Source organism: Neoarius graeffei, chromosome 10 (assembly GCF_027579695.1).
Source record: "Neoarius graeffei isolate fNeoGra1 chromosome 10, fNeoGra1.pri, whole genome shotgun sequence".
Classification (NCBI taxonomy): Eukaryota; Metazoa; Chordata; class Actinopteri; order Siluriformes; family Ariidae; genus Neoarius; species Neoarius graeffei.
This window is the reverse complement of record NC_083578.1, coordinates 12,427,865-12,445,568: the sequence shown is the minus strand read 5'-3', so window position 1 is coordinate 12,445,568 and position 17,704 is coordinate 12,427,865. Positions and strand designations below refer to the sequence as shown.

The following is a 17,704-nucleotide window of genomic DNA, read 5'->3' as shown; positions in this document are numbered from 1 at the left end:
CAAATTTCTTGGAAGAACTTTATGTAGATGATGCCAGTGCTTTTTCGGTTGATGACTTTTCAGAAGACGAAATTCCTGCAATCTTGAAAAATGAAGTTGAAGCTGCCATAAATGCTATGAAAGATGAAAAAAGCCCTGGTCTTGATAAAATCTACTCTGAATACTTGAAAGCTGGTGGCGAACCACTAATGAAAGCTCTCTTATACCTCCTCAACCAAATATTAACCACAGGAAAGGTACCACAAGCATTTAAAGAAGCTTTAATAGTTGTCCTCTACAAAAAGAACAGTCGTCTTGAATGCGGTAACTATCGTCCAATAAGCTTGTTAAGCCATATATACAAAGTATTTATTACTATCACTGCAACGAGAATCAAAAATGGCTTGTATGCATCCTTCCCCCCTCCTCAAGCTGCTTACCAACCTGGCAGGGGAACCATAGAGCAGATCTTTGCTCTTGAACAAATAATCGAGAAATCCATAGAATTCAACGCACTCATTCACTCACTATCCGTTTTGAGTCAGTTGACACGTCAGCCGTGTGTATGACTAGCAGTCTTCAGCAGAGCTCTCCATTCAGCACGGTCTTGAGTTGCGTCCTCTGCGATATTCCATAGCTTCAAGTCAGCACGGACAGATTCTTTCCAGCTTTTTCTAGGTCGGCCACGGTTTTTCGCTCCTTCAACTTCCAAGGTAGTACATCTGTTGATCCAAGAATTACTGCGTTGGACGTGTCCAAACCAACGGAGACGATTGCATCTGAGGACAGCGTCAAGGCGACGGAGGTTCAGCATCCGCAGAAGAGAAGACATGCTAATTTGGTGTTCCTCTTTTGACACTGGACATCCAGAAAAGCATGGCTCTTTCATTACGCTCAAGCCGTTTTTGGTCATCTCTTTGGAGTGCCCAACATTCAGAACCATACAACATGGTGCTATGCACACAACTGCTGTATAGTTGACCACGGGTATGAAGTGAGACAGCTTTGCAGGTTAACAATGGCAGCAGCTCTCTAAACTTTCCCCAAGCAGAACGAGTTCTGATAATCGTTGCCAGTTCACAGCCACCTCCTGGGCAGATACCATCACCAAGGTATACGAAGCTATCGACGACCTCTAGTTTGCTACCTGCCAACATTACCTCACTGCATGGTCTTGCATCAATTGGCCGAGCTCCTCCGAGACGACGCTGACGCTTGTAATCTGGGTTTTCAACTGACCTCCCCTGCGCACCAGAACATCTTTTGTGTACCCACATTTTGCAACCACTACAGAAAACTGAATTCTGGCCAACCCCTTTTCTGCACACACCACAAGGGTATTTTCCAGAGATTCTCAGTGTGTTTTGGTCATTACCAGAGATCATGACTTTGGTCTTCCCCATGTTGACTTTCAGGCCCTTTTCCTCAAGATCAACCTTCCAGCGGTTCAGCTTCATCTCATCTCATTATTTTCTCTAGTCGCTTTATCCTTCTACAGGGTCGCAGGCAAGCTGGAGCCTATCCCAGCTGACTACGGGCGAAAGGCGGGGTACACCCTGGACAAGTCGCCAGGTCATCACAGGGCTGACACATAGACACAGACAACCATTCACACTCACGGTCAATTTAGAGTCACCAGTTAACCTAACCTGCATGTCTTTGGACTGTGGGGGAAACCGGAGCACCCGGAGGAAACCCACGCGGACACGGGGAGAACATGCAAACTCCGCACAGAAAGGCCCTTCGCCGGCCACGGGGCTCGAACCCGGACCTTCTTGCTGTGAGGCGACAGCGCTAACCACTACACCACCGTGCCGCCCGGCGGTTCAGCTTTTTATTTATTTATTTTTATTTATTTACTTTGTCTTAGTATTTACAAAAAATAACTGAAATAAAACTAAGACGGGGAAGCCGCAACAGCCGAAGCCAATTACCGCGGGCCCCTCAAAAACCTTTACAAATATTAACTTAAAATATCAAATAAATGTTTCAAGTTTTTAAAAGCAGCAGGTAATTTTCTTTGTTATGTCATGTGCCGTATTGCATCTTAAGCATATCGATTTCCATGTGCGTGGATCTTCAGGATGGTAATTGAACTGCAATGCTTGGATATAGCATTGCAGGAGTGAAGATTTGAACTTTAACAGAGCCATCTTCAGTTCACAGAGTTCTTTCGGTAGAATATTCCATATCCTTGTAGATCTTATAAAGGTATGATTGTTGGTATGTTGAAGTCCGGCAAAATTGTTGTTTGAAGGTAACTCCAGGTGAGTTTGTACTTCTTGTTGATCTTGCCTGTTTGATGACACTTGGTAGAACTTCAGGATCAATATTTGTCAGACCAGTAATTAGTTTGTAGAAGAACACCATGTCAAGATACTCATGCCAATAGCATGATAGAAGTATAGAATAGAAGTAGATGTTTCATTAATAGTCGTTCTTGGTAACTAACATTACAAATGTTCGGCATACCTAGAATGTATTTTGTAGCTTGTCTTTGCACTCTTTCAATCTTCCTTATTAGTTCAACTGATAGTGGAGCCCATACCTGAGTAGCATACCCTAAGTGGGGGCGCACGATGGCAAAATAGATAGTACGTTTTGTGCACTGTGACTTAAGGCATTTCGTTGATCGTTTTACGTACCCTAACAACTGATTTGCTTTAGCACTCTGTGTGAACACTTGTTTTTTCCATATTAAATCAGCAGTAATCCAAACCCCAAGATCACATTCTTTGTTGGTTCGCTGAATAAAGGTCTTATTCATTGAGTAGGGATAGAAGATCTTATTCTTTTTCCTACTTATTGTCTGGACTTTACATTTGGTTTCGTTGAATGCCAGTCTAGACTTTGATGACCAATCATTCAGATTTTCTAGATCTTTCTGCAGAAGGTCAGAATCTATCGGGTTTGAAATTGGTTTTATCAGCTTAGTGTCATCTGCAAATGTTGCTACTCTGGACGATGTTAATGTCTCTGGTAGGTCATTGACGTAGAGCAGAAATAAAAGAGGACCAAGTACTGAACCTTGCGGTACACCCGATGTGACTGATAAAGAATTAGAAGTAGCCCCAAGAACAGTGACTTGTTGTTTTTGATTCGAGAGGTAAGACTAGAACCATCTAAGGATGTCATCACTGAAGCCGTATTGATGAAGTTTGACGATTAGTTGGCAATGTTTCCGTTTCCGGTTGAGAGTACGTCGTGCGCGTTCTGGCTGCCGCTTCTCACCGGAGCTTCTTGATTTTATTTGATTTCTTTTTCTATTTTTTTTTCTGTGTGTTTGTGTAGTTTGATGTTTGTTTGAGTGTTTTGTCCGCCGGTTGTGGTGTAGCTCCGGACCTAGTTTTGGGCGTCGGTTCCCTCCAGGCCTTGGTTCGCCGTGGGCGATACCTGCGCTCCCAGCTGTGGACTGCAGTGAACTCGTTGCTCATTTTACATCATGGTTGTCCAGCGCTCTGCGCTTTAACGCTCGGCGTGATGTTCCGAGCGATGTTGCTCGGTGGTGTCGCGGCGGCTGTGCAGGCGGTTTGGAACACACCAGCGCTCTGCGTGGCGGAGCTTCTCTGCTCGCTTTGTGGATCCATGGCGTGGTGTTGAGCGGTGTTGTTGGCGGCGTCACGGCGGAGGTGCTGGAGATGTGGGACTTGTTTTCGTGCACCTTTTGGTGGGACTGTGGCTGCTACACCACGGGAATTACATCCTGACCCCTACTTGGTGGACTTTTTTACTTTTTATTTATTTATTATCTATCTATTTATTTATTTATTTATCTTTTGTTTATAATTGTAAAGCGTCCTTGGGGGGCGGCACAGTGGTGTAGTGGTTAGCGCTGTCGCCTCACAGCAAGAAGGTCCTGGGTTCGAGCCCCGGGGCCGGCAAGGGCCTTTCTGTGCGGAGTTTGCATGTTCTCCCCGTGTCCGCGTGGGTTTCCTCCGGGTGCTCCGGTTTCCCCCACAGTCCAAAGACATGCAGTTAGGTTAACTGGTGACTCTAAATTGACCGTAGGTGTGAATGTGAGTGTGAGTGGTTGTCTGTGTCTATGTGTCAGCCCTGTGATGACCTGGCGACTTGTCCAGGGTGTACCCCGCCTTTCGCCCATAGTCAGCTGGGATAGGCTCCAGCTTGCCTGCGACCCTGTAGAAGGATAAAGCGGCTAGAGATAATGAGATGAGATGAGCGTCCTTGGGGTTTTTGAAAGGCGCTATATAAATTTAACTTATTATTATTATTATTATTATTATGGGAGACCTTATCAAAGGCTTTAGACATATCTAGATATATTATGTCAATTTGTTTCCCTTTATCAAGTAGGCTTCCAACATGGTTAAGAACCTCGATGAGTTGAGTTGTACATGAACGACCAGGAACGAATCCATGTTGAACGTTGCTGCTGATTTCATACGCTTGATTTTTTAAAGCTTCAAAGTAGTTCATCCAAGGATTCTGCGATTATGACCACAGGGTTTCCCGCAGTGCTTTATAGTTAGGGTGGCCGCCTTGACAACTGCCCCCCGCCTTGACTACGTTCCCCCAGAAAAAAAAAAAAAAAAAATCTGCCGCATCCACGCATGCATGGACAATTAAAATACGGCCGCATCGCGATGAGGCCGAATAGCGGTATCTGCTGGTTAAATATGTTACTGCACCATCTATCACCTGTTGCTATGCCAACATTATTTTTTTTTTTTAACGGGAAGAGGCTAATTATCCGGCAGAACAACTACCTGAACACAACTATCTGAAGTTGTGTCCGACGAGAAGTGTTTCTGCACGTTGTGCAATTGTATGCTGTACCTTGCACTTAGTTACTGCTTTCTTTATTTATAAAGAGTAAATAAGATGTTGTTTCCCTTATGATCGTGTAAACACCTACCTCCACCCCAATCACAAACAAGACTCAACAGTGCCCCGTCAGAGTTTACAGACAACTATATGAAGTTGTATCACACTAGAATACTTGCACGTTGTGTGATTGTTTGTTGTTATTTTGTTATTGCTTGTTATTTTGTTATTGCACTTTGATTGTACGTTGTTATCTTGTTATTGCACTTTAACTGTTTTGTTTATTTATAAATAGTTCAGTAAATAAAAGAAGGCTGTTGCCCTTAAAGAAGTTGTTGGCCCTATGATCCAGATTTCTCACCAACGTCGCCCAAACAGGACACCGCCCACCCAACCCGGCTCGACTGTCACCGCCGCCACTGCCCCCCGAGCAACGCCCCCTCCCCCCTGGTCACCACTTTGACTAACTGATTTTCTGCAGGAAACCCTGGACCAGGTTATCCGAGTAAAGCATCTCCCAAGGACAACCAACCCAAAACTCTCTCGATAAGGCCTCTAACACAATTATAAACAACAGGGGGCTCAAAACAGATCCTTGATGGACCCCAACCTTCACCTTGAACTCTTCAACAAACCAGTATATATATATGCACGCTTCATAGACTTCTCCAAAGCATTCAATAGTGCGAAGCTTCCATGTCTATGGAAATTTCTTGTAAGCACCAGAATCAACAAGATATATATAAACCTACTAAAACTCACCTACGATAATTCAAAAGCATTAGTCAAGACTGATATTGGCACCTCCAGATTTATCAATATCTTTAAAGGAGTGAAACAAGGAGATGTATTCTCAGCTATACTCTTCTGCACTGTAATCGCCGCAATGCTCTCTAAAACTGAAGATGAATGTCAATCTGGATTCTCAATCGGCGGTCACCTCCTCTCCAATCTCAGCTACGCTGATGATATTTCTGGAATAAATGAATCCTGTCAGGACTTCCAGTCTTTTGTTAACTCTCTTGCTAAACATGCTGCAGAAGCCGGACTTTCTATCAGCATATTAAAAACAGACTGCATGACAACAGACAAATCTAATCCAGACCTCAACTTTACAATATACGGCAAACCAGTAAAGCAAGTTTCTGACTTCATCTACCTCGGACACAAACTCTCTTCAAAAAAAAAAACAATGGAATGATAGCTGTGAACCATAGAATCAGACTTGCTTGCACTAACTTCAAAACGGATCCCAAACCACATAAAATCAAGCGTCTACAACACCTACAGTGGTGCTTGAAAGTTTGTGAACCCTTTAGAATTTTCTACATTTCTGCATAAATATGACCTAAAACATCATCAGATTTTCACACAAGTCCTAAAAGTAGATAAAGAGAACCCAGTTAAACAAATGAGACAAAAATATTATACTTGGTCATTTATTTATTGAGGAAAATGATCCAATATTACATATTTGTGAGTGGCAAAAGTATGTGAACCTTTGCTTTCAGTATCTGGTGTGACCCCCTCGTGCAGCAATAACTGCAACTAAACGTTTGCGGTAACTGTTGATCAGTCCTGCACACCGGCTTGGAGGAATTTTAGCCCATTCCTCCGTACAGAACAGCTTCAACTCTGGGATGTTGGTGGGTTTCCTCACATGAACTGCTCGCTTCAGGTCCTTCCACAATATTTCGATTGGATTAAGGTCAGGACTTTGACTTGGCCATTCCAAAACATTAACTTTATTCTTCTTTAACCATTCTTTGGTAGAACGACTTGTGTGCTTAGGGTCGTTGTCTTGCTGCATCGCCCACCTTCTCTTGAGATTCAGTTCATGGACAGATGTCCTGACATTTTCCTTTAGAATTCGCTGGTAGAATTCAGAATTCATTGTTCCATCAATGATGGCAAGCTGTCCTGGCCCAGATGCAGCAAAACAGGCCCAAACCATGATACTACCACCACCATGTTTCACAGATGGGATAAGGTTCTTATGCTGGAATGCAGTGTTTTCCTTTCTCCAAACATAACGCTTCTCATTGAAACCAAAAAGTTCTATGTTGGTCTCATCCGTCCACAAAAGATTTTTCCAATAGCCTTCTGGCTTGTCCACATGATCTTTAGCAAACTGCAGATGAGCAGCAATGTTCTTTTTGGAGAGCAGTGGCTTTCTCCTTGCAACCCTGCCAAGCACACCATTGTTGTTCAGTGTTCTCCTGATGGTGGACTCATGAACATTAACATTAGCCAATGTGAGAGAGGCCTTCAGTTGCTTAAAAGTTACCCTGGGATCCTTTGTGACCTCGCTGACTATCACATGCCTTGCTCTTGGAGTGATCTTTGTTGGTCGACCACTCCTGGGGAGGGTTACAATGGTCTTGAATTTCCTCCATTTGTACACAATCTGTCTGACTGTGGATTGGTGGAGTCCAAACTCTTTAGAGATGGTTTTGTAACCTTTTCCAGCCTGATGAGCATCAACAACGCTTTTTCTGAGCTCCTCAGAAATCTTCTTTGTTCGTGCCATGATACACTTCCACAAACATGTGTTGTGAAGCTCAGACTTTGATAGATCCCTGTTCTTTAAATAAAACAGGGTGCCCACTCACACCTCATTGTCATCCCATTGATTGAAAACACCTGACTCTAATTTCACCTTCAAATTAACTGCTAATCCTAGAGGTTCACATACTTTTGCCACTCACAGATATGTAATACTGGATCATTTTCCTCAATAAATAAATGACCAAGTCTAATATTTTTGTCTCATTTGTTTAACTGGGTTCTCTTTATCTACTTTTAGGACTTGTGTGAAAATCTGATGTTGTTTTAGGTCATATTTATGCAGAAATATAGAAAATTCTAAAGGTTCACAAACTTTCAAGTACCATTGTATGTTCTTCCTGTAGTTTTATAGAGACTAGAATGTGTCAACTGGACTTCTGATGCACTACAGAAACTGGAAGTCTTTCAAAATCACATAATGCGACTTATGACGAATATCAAACTCTCAGACCATGTCAAAATTGAAGCTCTTAGACAAATAACCCAATTGCCACCAATCACCTCTGTCATCAAAAGAAAAGTACTCAAACTGTTTGGCCCACATAAAACGAATGGATTGCGGCATCAGCAAGATCTTTTTGGAAGGCATGATTAATGGAAAGAGAAACGGGGTCGGCAAACAAAGCGATGGAGAGATAACATCACAGCATGGACAAGTCTTGATATAAATTCCCTGAATGCTCTTGCCAAAGATCGAGATCTATGGAAGCAACTATCTCATGTTAGTGAGCATTCTGCTGCAGGCGGAGACAGTGGTTAATGATTATGTGTATTAGTGTTGTAACACAATGCCACTATCTCTATCTGTTCCAATTTTTAACCTGACCATTCTTCCCTTGGAAAGACTAGAAAACACTGGAAAAAAAAGCAGAACGACCAAATAGCAATTTGCACTGCAATAAATGATATCTTAGCAAGTGAAAATATCTTGAAAGTAGTTGAAACGATCTCGCATTTCCAATTAGAAGAATACAAGACACCAATTCTGAGATTATTAAACCTAGTTCTAGATTGTAACGACCTTATTCTAAGATGTCTTATAAATGTCTTATAAATATCTTATAATCTTAAAAATATCTGTCCATGCACCAAGATAATTTCACTAGTGTTAATTAATTTTCTCCTCAAATTCAGTTTTCAATTTTTTGCAGTGAGCACAACACAGGGAACTCAGTTCCCCAGATTTTGTCCAATTCCTCAACCTCAGCTACATCACTCGAGTTTATAACCGTTTCAATACAACGATGTCTTTAACCAAATCATCCATCTTATTTTGTTCTATCCACAGTCACTGGATATGAGCAATCGCACGCTCTGATTGGCTTCTCTACTACTAGGATATCAGCTCATATACTGTGAGTAGAGAAAAACAAATGGCGGAGCGTGTTGCTGAACCAACCGAGGATGAAATAAAAACTACTCGAAAACAAACCCCCAAAAAATACAAACAAAAAAAAAAGGAACAAAATATGGAATGAAAGTATTTGATGGTAAGAACGTATCTTTTTTATTTTTCAAGAATTATCATCATCATCATCATCATCACATTTTTCACAAATTGCTCCTGTCATTTTGCTGGTTTGTTCAGATTCTAAGAGGAAATTATTTTGTCTGACGTTTTGTATAAAAGTTTTTATTTATCGAATTTGCAAAAAATAAAAATGCTCTGTTTCTCAAAATCCAGTGAATGTGGATAGAATAAAACAGTTATTCCACTCAATCTCGTCGTACATGGATTATAGACATTATATATATATACACACACACACACACACACACACAGTTTGGTCCATAAATATTTGGACAGAGACAACATTTTTCTAATTTTGGTTCTGTACATTACCACAATGAATTTTGAACAAAACAATTCAGATGCAGTTGAAGTTCAGACTTTCAGCTTTAATTCAGTGGGTTGAACAAAATGTTTGCATAAAAATGTGAGGAACTAAAGCATTTTTTTAAACACAATCCCTTCATTTCAGGGGCTCAGAAGTAATTGGACAAATTAAATAATTGTAAATAAAATGTTCATTTCTAATACTTGGTTGAAAAGCCTTTGTTGGCAATGACTGCCTGAAGTCTTGAACTCATGGAGATCACCAGACGCCGTGTTTCCTCCTTTTTAATGCTCTGCCAGGCCTTTACTGCAGCGGTTTTCAGTTGCTGTTTGTTTGTGGGCCTTTCTGTCTGAAGTTTAGTCTTTAACAAGTGAAATGCTGCTCAATTGGGTTGAGATCAGGTGACTGACTTGGCCATTCAAGAATATTCCACTTCTTTGCTTTAATAAACTCCTGGGTTGCTTTGGCTTTATGTTTTGGGTCATTGTCCATCTGTATTATGAAACGCCGACCAATCAGTTTGGCTGCATTTGGCTGGATTTGAGCACACAGTATGTCTCTGAATACCTCAGAATTCATCCGGCTGCTTCTGTCCTGTGTCACACCATCAATAAACACTAGTGACCCAGTGCCACTGGCAGCCATGCATGCCCAAGCCATCACACTGCCTCCGCCGTGTTTTACAGATGATGTGGTATGCTTTGGATCATGAGCTGTACCACGCCTTCGCCATACTTTTTTTCTTTCCATCATTCTGGTAGAGGTTGATCTTGGTTTCATCTGTCCAAAGAATGTTCTTCCAGAACTGTGCTGGCTTGTTTAGATGTTTTTTAGCAAAGTCCAATCTAGCCTTTTTATTCTTGAGGCCTATGAGTGGCTTGCACCGTGCAGTGAACCCTCTGTATTTACTTTCATGCAGTCTTCTCTTTATGGTAGATTTGGATATTGATACGCCTACCTACTATCAATATCACTTGGTTGGCTGTTGTGAAGGGGTTTCTCTTCACCATGGAAATTATTCTGCGATCATCCACCACTGTTGTCTTCTGTGGGCGTCCAGGTCTTTTTGCATTGATGAGTTCACCAGTGCTTTCTTTCTTTCTCAGGATGTACCAAACTGTAGATTTTGCCACTCCTAATATTGTAGCAATTTCTTGGATGTTTTTTTTTCTGTTTTCGCAGCTTAAGGATGGCTTGTTTCACCTGCATGGAGAGCTCCTTTGACCGCATGTTTTCTTCACAGCAAAATCTTCCAAATGCAAGCACCACACTGCAAATCAACTCCAGGCCTTTTATCTGCTTAATTGAGAATAACATAACGAAGGAATTTCCCACAGCTGCCCATGAAATAGCCTTTGAGTCAATTGTCCAATTACTTTTGGTCCCTTTAAAAACAGGGTGGCACATGTTAAGGAGCTGAAACTCCTAAACCCTTCATCCAGTTTTAATGTGGATACCCTCAAATGAAAGCTGAAAGTCTGGACTTTATGTCCATGTCCATTATATAACTCATTCATTCATTATCTCTAGCCGCTTTATCCTTCTACAGGGTCGCAGGCAAGCTGGAGCCTATCCCAGCTGACTACGGGCGAAAGGCGGGGTACACCCTGGACAAGTAGCCAGGTCATCACAGGGCTGACACATAGACACAGACAACCATTCACACTCACACCTACGGTCAGTTTAGAGTCACCAGTTAACCTAACCTGCATGTCTTTGGACTGTGGGGGAAACCGGAGCACCCGGAGGAAACCCACGCGGACACGGGGAGAACATGCAAACTCCACACAGAAAGGCCCTCGCCGGCCCCGGGGCTCGAACCCAGGACCTTCTTGCTGTGAGGCGACAGCGCTAACCACTACACCACCGTGCCGCCCCATTATATAACTATAACTTGAATATGTTTCAGTAAACAGGTAAAAAAAAAAAAAAAAAAAAAAAAAAAAAAGCTTATAAGCTTATATATACACACACACACAATATATAATTGGACACTGACACAAATTTTGTGGTTTTTTACCTGTTTACTGAAACATTATATAACTATAACTTGAATATGTTTCAGTAAACAGGTAAAAAACCACAAAATTTGTGTCAGTGTCCAATTATATATTGTGTGTGTGTGTATATATAAGCTTATAAGCTTTTTTTTTTTCCATTTCTGTTTCCAGTTGAGAGTACATCGTGTGCATTCTGGCTGCCGCTTCTCACAGCTTTTTTATTTTATTTTCTCTCCTTTTTTATTTTTACTTTTTTTTTTTCTGTGTTTGTGTGTTGTTTGATGTTTGTTTGAGTGTTTGTGTCCGCCGGTTGTGGTGTAGTTCTGGACCCAGTTTTGGGCGTCGGTTCCCTCCAGGCTTTGGTTCGCTGTGGGTGATGCCTGCGCTCCCAGCTATGGACTGCAGTGAGCTCGTTGCTCATTTTAACATTCGTAGTTGTCCAGTGCTCTGTGCTTTAATGCCTGGCGTGATATTCCGAGCGATGTTGCTCAGTGGTGTCGTGGCGGCTGTGCAGGCGGTTTGGGACATACCAGCGCTCTGCATGGCGGTGCTTCTGTGCTCGCTTTGTGGATCCATGGTGTGGTGTTCGAACGATGTTGCTGGCGGCATCACGGTGGCTGTGCTGGGCGGTGCGGGACTTGTTTTCATGCGCCTTTTGGTGGGACTGTGGCTGCTACACCACTGGAATGACATCCTGACCCCTATTTTTATTTTTTTTTGTCTGTATTGTAAAGCGACCTTGGGTTTTTAGAAAGGCGCTATATAAATTGAACCTATTATATAGGTTCAATAAAGTTGACTTGACTTGACGTACGACTCGATTTCGTGTAATAACTTAATTATTTGATCATATTTGTATTTTAATAGTTTTTAGTATATTCTTACATTCCAGAAAGATCAGAAAAGTTCATTGGACATGGTATCAGACTGTACTCTGAACCTGAGATGCAGTGCTACTGCGAGTTTAAATGGGGTCCTTTTCATTACAATGCTTGTATAATGTGTGTGTGTGTGTGTACCTTGTATGAGCGTGTGTCCAGTTCCTCACACTCTGAGTCACTGCTGTGTTCAGGATCGTCTGAAGCAGTCCATGAGAAAACACCCTGCCTTTTCCAGAAATCACATACTGGAGTATCCCGATGTACCTACACACACACACACACACACACACACACACACAGCGACTCTACTGAAATACATAGAGGTTAACACTAATCTTCTCCTATGTATTAGATCCCTAAACACTTCAGCATATTTATTACATCATTAAAAAGCAAAGTGCACAAAAATCAGAGTAATAAGTTTGTAAATGGAAGGGTTTCATTCTCATTCCGCACACACATGATTGAACACTGCTGCAGCGTGCAATAATCTGCAGCGCAAGCACTTCACAAGCCAATCTGCACTCTTTTTTTTCTGTTCTTTTTTTCACCGTGTCCCTCCTGCACTGTTCCATCCTCAGCAGTGTTTTCTCTCCCACAGACTCACGCCATCTGTTCGTATTTTACACCAATACAACTCTAACCTTTACTTTCAGATACACGCACATCTCAGTGATGATCAGTATAAACACTCCTGATGCAAATGTGCATCACAGAGCCTGCCCTTTGTCCTGATGCAGGGACACACACGTACCACCCTTCAGGTTCGGCATGGACACGAAGTACGGAGCAGAAATGGAAACAAAAGGGGTTTGTTTCAGCCGTATTTAATCAAAGAACCTCTGAAAGACGCACGTGTGTGTGTGTGTGTGAGAGAGAGAAAGTGTGCGCGAGTTTACATCTCACCTCCTCCATGATGAGAATCCCACAGCGTACCATGCTGTCCACTGCATCCAGAGCAAAACTGTATGCTGTTTGGCATGGCTGAGAGAGAGAGAGAGAGAGAGAGAGAGAGAGAGAGAGAGAGGTGAAATGGTACAGATAATTCGTTGTGTGGTTGTGTACTTGTATGTGGAGTGGTTTATATTTGGTGACATTTCCTGCAGATCTTGATTTACTGGCTATTATTATACACACTGTTCTCATATGAACAGTGAACAACTCTTTCAAGTAGATTTACAGGTACAGCTCGAGTTCCTCACTGTTGCTCATCTGTGTCGCCCCCGGTCTCACCCATCCATCACAGCCCCACTGCTTCCCGAGCGCAGGTTACAGATTACCCAAGTGAAAAAATCTTCAGCCATAATTATTACAGCTACTTTTTAAATTAACAGATAAGCAGGTCAAAATAGCATGAAGGGCTCAACGAAGGCTATATAAACTTTTCAGTCTTGAAAATCATCAAAAAATAAGGGGACTGGATACGAGGAAAAGCAACTGTAAAATCTGTCAAGTGATGCTCTGGGGCTGTTTTGTTGGTGGCGGGGTGGCAACTGATATGATCGGTAGTTTGTTTACAGGCAAAGTACCCCTTCAGAACATTTTTAATACAGCATCCCCATATGTTTATCTCATCTCATCATCTCTAGCCGCTTTATGCTTCTACAGGGTCGCAGGCAAGCTGGAGCCTATCCCAGCTGACTACGGGCGAAAGGCGGGGTACACCCTGGACAAGTCGCCAGGTCATCACAGGGCTGACACATAGACACAGACAACCATTCACACTCACATTCACACCTACGCTCAATTTAGAGCCACCAGTTAACCTAACCTGCATGTCTTTGGACTGTGGGGGAAACCGGAGCACCCGGAGGAAACCCACGCGGACACGGGGAGAACATGCAAACTCCACACAGAAGGGCCCTCGCCGGCCCCGGGGCTCGAACCCAGGACCTTCTTGCTGTGAGGCGACAGCGCTAACCACTACACCACCGTGCCGCCCCATATGTTTATGATAATTACATAAAGGAGTTGTTAAATTGGGGGCATTTGCATGATGGGTGCCAATACGTCTGGAGCGGATGGTGTGACTCACCGGTATATACCCAGCTGGCAGGAGATGTGTAAGCTGTAGGCTTTTTTCAGTCAGCTCCTCTTGACCAAGTGCAACATCAAACTCCATCTCTCCTCCTCCACATCCTGCCACCTTACACAGCAAGGCAGAGACAGCACAGGCTGCGTACACACACACACACACACACAGCTCTGTTTATTACTACTTATATTATCAAACAGTCATAGTGAAGGAGGTGTGGCCTCTATCAATTAGTCTCACTGAAAGAGGTGCGACCTCTGTCAGGCTCAGTGAAGGAGGTGTGGCTTCTGTCTGTCAGTCTCAGTGAAGGAGGTATGGCCTCGGTCTCAGTCACAGTGAAGGAGGTGTGGCCTCTATCAATTAGTCTCATTGAAAGAGGCGTGGCCCCTGTCAGGTTCAGTGAAGGAGGTGTGGCCTCTGTCAGTCTCAGTGAAGGAGGTGTGGCCTCTGTGTCAGGTTCAGTGAAGGTGACGTTACCTCTGTTCCTGTCAGTTTTGGTGAATGAGGTGTGGCCTTTGTGTCTGTCAGTCTCAGCGAAGGAGGTGTGGCCTCTGTAAACTGTGGGTGGTAGAAATGGGCAACTGGACTTGCTTGAAGATTCTTGAAAACGTTTCACCTCTCGTCCAAAAGGCTTCCTCAGTTCTGTCTGACTAATAGGGAGTATCCTCTCCTGGATCAGAATCACAATCAGAATTCTGATGACCAGCTCATCTAAGGTGTCATTGAGGTGGGGCTTACATTAGACCGTATCAGCGGATCATCAGATTAACGTTTTTAAAATGATTACTGTGCACACAGCAACACCAATACACGATTCGCGTGCACACAGCAACACCAATACACGGATACGCTCGGCTCCACAGGCATCCTGCGCTCCAAATCACTCCGCCCTGAACAGTGAGTGCCCTCTGGAGGGTGTGCACTCCGGCCCTGCGCAGCTCACAGAGCGCGCGAGTGAAGCGCACAAGCTGTGATTCGGGACTGAGCCGCTGTGTGTGTGATCCCAGCGCATATCACTTACCACTTGCAAGTGGAAGGATGGCAAGCCTAAAGACCATCATAACTACACAATGGGCAGTATTTGCATCAGTATTTGCAGTATTTTCATACTTTTATACTCTTTAATGAAAGGTGATACAAGGTGGAAGTCCGCGCCGTTTTTCAGCAGTCGCGTCACATGACCAACGCCAGCAAATCAGGAAGGTGGATGTCACAGTGACGTTGTCCAATGACGACGCCAGCTAGAGCTCAGCACAGCGTATCCACGTATTCTCAATGTTTACACAGCACCGGACCAGACACGATCTGGATTGAATACGTGGACCCTGGCGGATTCCCGTTGTTTTAATGAAAACGGACAGTGCATCCGCGAAGAAAATGAGACAGATACGGTCTAATGTAAACTTGGCCTGAGGCATCATGTTGGTGTGGGTCACTGGAGGCTGGGTGTGAACGGCGAGTCATTAGGGTGATCAACGGACAATCCTTTGATCACCCTAATGACTCGCCGTTCACACCCAGCCTCCAGTGACCCACACCAACATGATGCCTCGATGACACCTTAGCTGAGCTGGTCATCAGAATTCTGATTCTGATCCAGGAGAGGATAAATATCTGATCCTCCCTATTAGTCAGACAGAACTGAGGAAGCCTTTTGGACGAGAGGTGAAACGTTTTCAAGAATCTTCAAGCAAGTCCAGTTGCCCATTTCTACCACCCACAGTTTACTATGACCTGGATGATTGAGAATCTTCACAGACACGTGTGGCCTCTGTGTTAGGTTCAGCGAAGGAGGTGTGGCCTCTGTGTCTGTCAGTCTCAGCGAAGGAGGTGTGGCCTCTGTCAGGTTCAGCGAAGGAGGTGTGGCCTCTGTGTCTGTCAGTCTCAGCGAAGGAGGTGTGGCCTCTGTGTCTGTCAGTCTCAGTGAAGGAGGTGTGGCCTCTGTCTCAGGTTCAGCGAAGGAGGTGTGGCCTCTGTCTGTCAGTCTCAGCGAAGGAGGTGTGGCCTCTGTGTCTGTCAGTCTCAGTGAAGGTGTGGCCTCTGTGTCTCAGTCACAGTGAAGGAGGTGTGGCCTCTGTGTGTATTAGTCTCATTAAAGGAGGTGTGGTCTCTGTGTGACATTTACTGTGAAGGCGTGGCCGCTGTGTGTCAGTCTCAGTGAAGGAGGTGTGGCCTCTGTCTCAGTCTCAGTGAAGGAGGTGTGGCCTCTGTGTCTCAGTCACAGTGAAGGTGGTGTGGCCTCTGTATTATAGCATGAAACGGGCCTGAAAAGTCAGACCCGAACCGGCCGGGGCCCGACAGAACTCGACCTGAGCCCAGCCCGGCCCGTTGTGATTAACAGCTTTGTAGAGCCCGTACCCGTTGCAGCCCGATTGTTTCTTTCAGGGAAACCAGGCGGAAATAAAGAACACATTTTTATCCATTCATTTATTTTATTATTTTCTTAATGTCAACTTTTTTTAGGCTACCTCAAAACATTCATAGGTCAAACGAATGCATCGTAACTTTTAACAAAATAGCTAAGATGTCCACCTTACTCAGAATCGAAGAGGGGCGCATAACAAACACAAATGCGCACATAAAAGAAAATATAGGCCTAGCCATTAAAAAAACAGAACGTGTCTTTTATGGAGAAAATATGGAGAAAAAAAACGCTATCCATGTCTTTATATATTTGAAAATGATGCAATCAGCGGCGGCTCGTTGAAAAATGAAAACTGTTTAACTGAAGTCTCTCCTCAACCCTCCACGTTGTTCAGCAGCTGAAAATTAATAAAAGAATAGCATTAGCCCACGAGCAGGCATTTTGCACAACACAATGACCGCTCACTATAATTAAGCATTGGATTTCAAAAATATTTACTCACCAAGATCACATGCTTTTGTGGAGGAAGATGATTGCATCCACAGTAGACGGCTTCAGCGCAGTTCTGCGCTGACTGATGGTGCGTCCAGCAGCGCTGAAAACCCTTTCGCTGCTGCTGCTACTGGCAGGGATGCAGAGCACTGATCTCGCTAACTTTGCAAGTTTGGGGAATGATGTTTTGTTGATCTTCCACCAGTCGAGAATTTCCACTTCGTTATCCATGACAGCCATTTCAGTGTAGCGCGTGACCTCGTCATCTTCCCAGCCAGCTTGCGGTTCATTTTCCCATTCAGCAAAAAGCGCTCTTTTCGCTGGAAGAGGGGCTTCAATCTGGGGGTGTTCCACATCTGGGCCTTCAGCTGCAGAATGCAGAAGGGTGCGGACATGGGCATACACGGCGTTTCTGTCTGATGATGACATCATTCTCAGTTGATTGAATTTTGGCCAGAGGAACAATGCGATCTTATGCATGTCATGTATGCACACTTTCCGTATGAGCCAGTCTCCGTGTCGCTTACGTAGGACAGCTTGCTGTGGGGTGTCGAGGGCATTGGGCTGACAGTGGCGTTTAAGTTTCTCGACCCAGAGGCACACACGATGAAGTGTCGGGTATTTGTCTCCCTCAAGCTCCCGTTGAGCTTCACAGAATGGCTTCAAAAAGTCTATCAGAAAGCTCAATGTGTCAGGTGCTACGTTGTCAATGCGAGCGCTCTCCCCGCGTTCAGCCAGCTTCTCGTAGAGCTCCTGAAAAA

The 17,704-nt window shown here is 43.9% G+C and overlaps 1 protein-coding gene across 6 annotated transcripts in view; it reads right to left on the bottom strand.

Annotated features, from left to right (window-relative positions):
• gpat2 (glycerol-3-phosphate acyltransferase 2, mitochondrial) overlaps positions 1-17,704 on the bottom strand; it is a 446,786-nt gene that overhangs the window by 7,767 nt on the left and 421,315 nt on the right. For all 6 annotated transcript variants that reach the window (XM_060931296.1, XM_060931299.1, XM_060931300.1 and 3 more), the window contains 3 exons: positions 14,087-14,226; positions 12,958-13,035; positions 12,190-12,315 (listed from right to left, as the gene is read on the bottom strand). In XM_060931296.1, the coding sequence (XP_060787279.1) occupies positions 12,190-12,315; positions 12,958-13,035; positions 14,087-14,226 (344 nt within the window). The remainder of the gene's footprint in view (positions 1-12,189; positions 12,316-12,957; positions 13,036-14,086; positions 14,227-17,704) is intronic.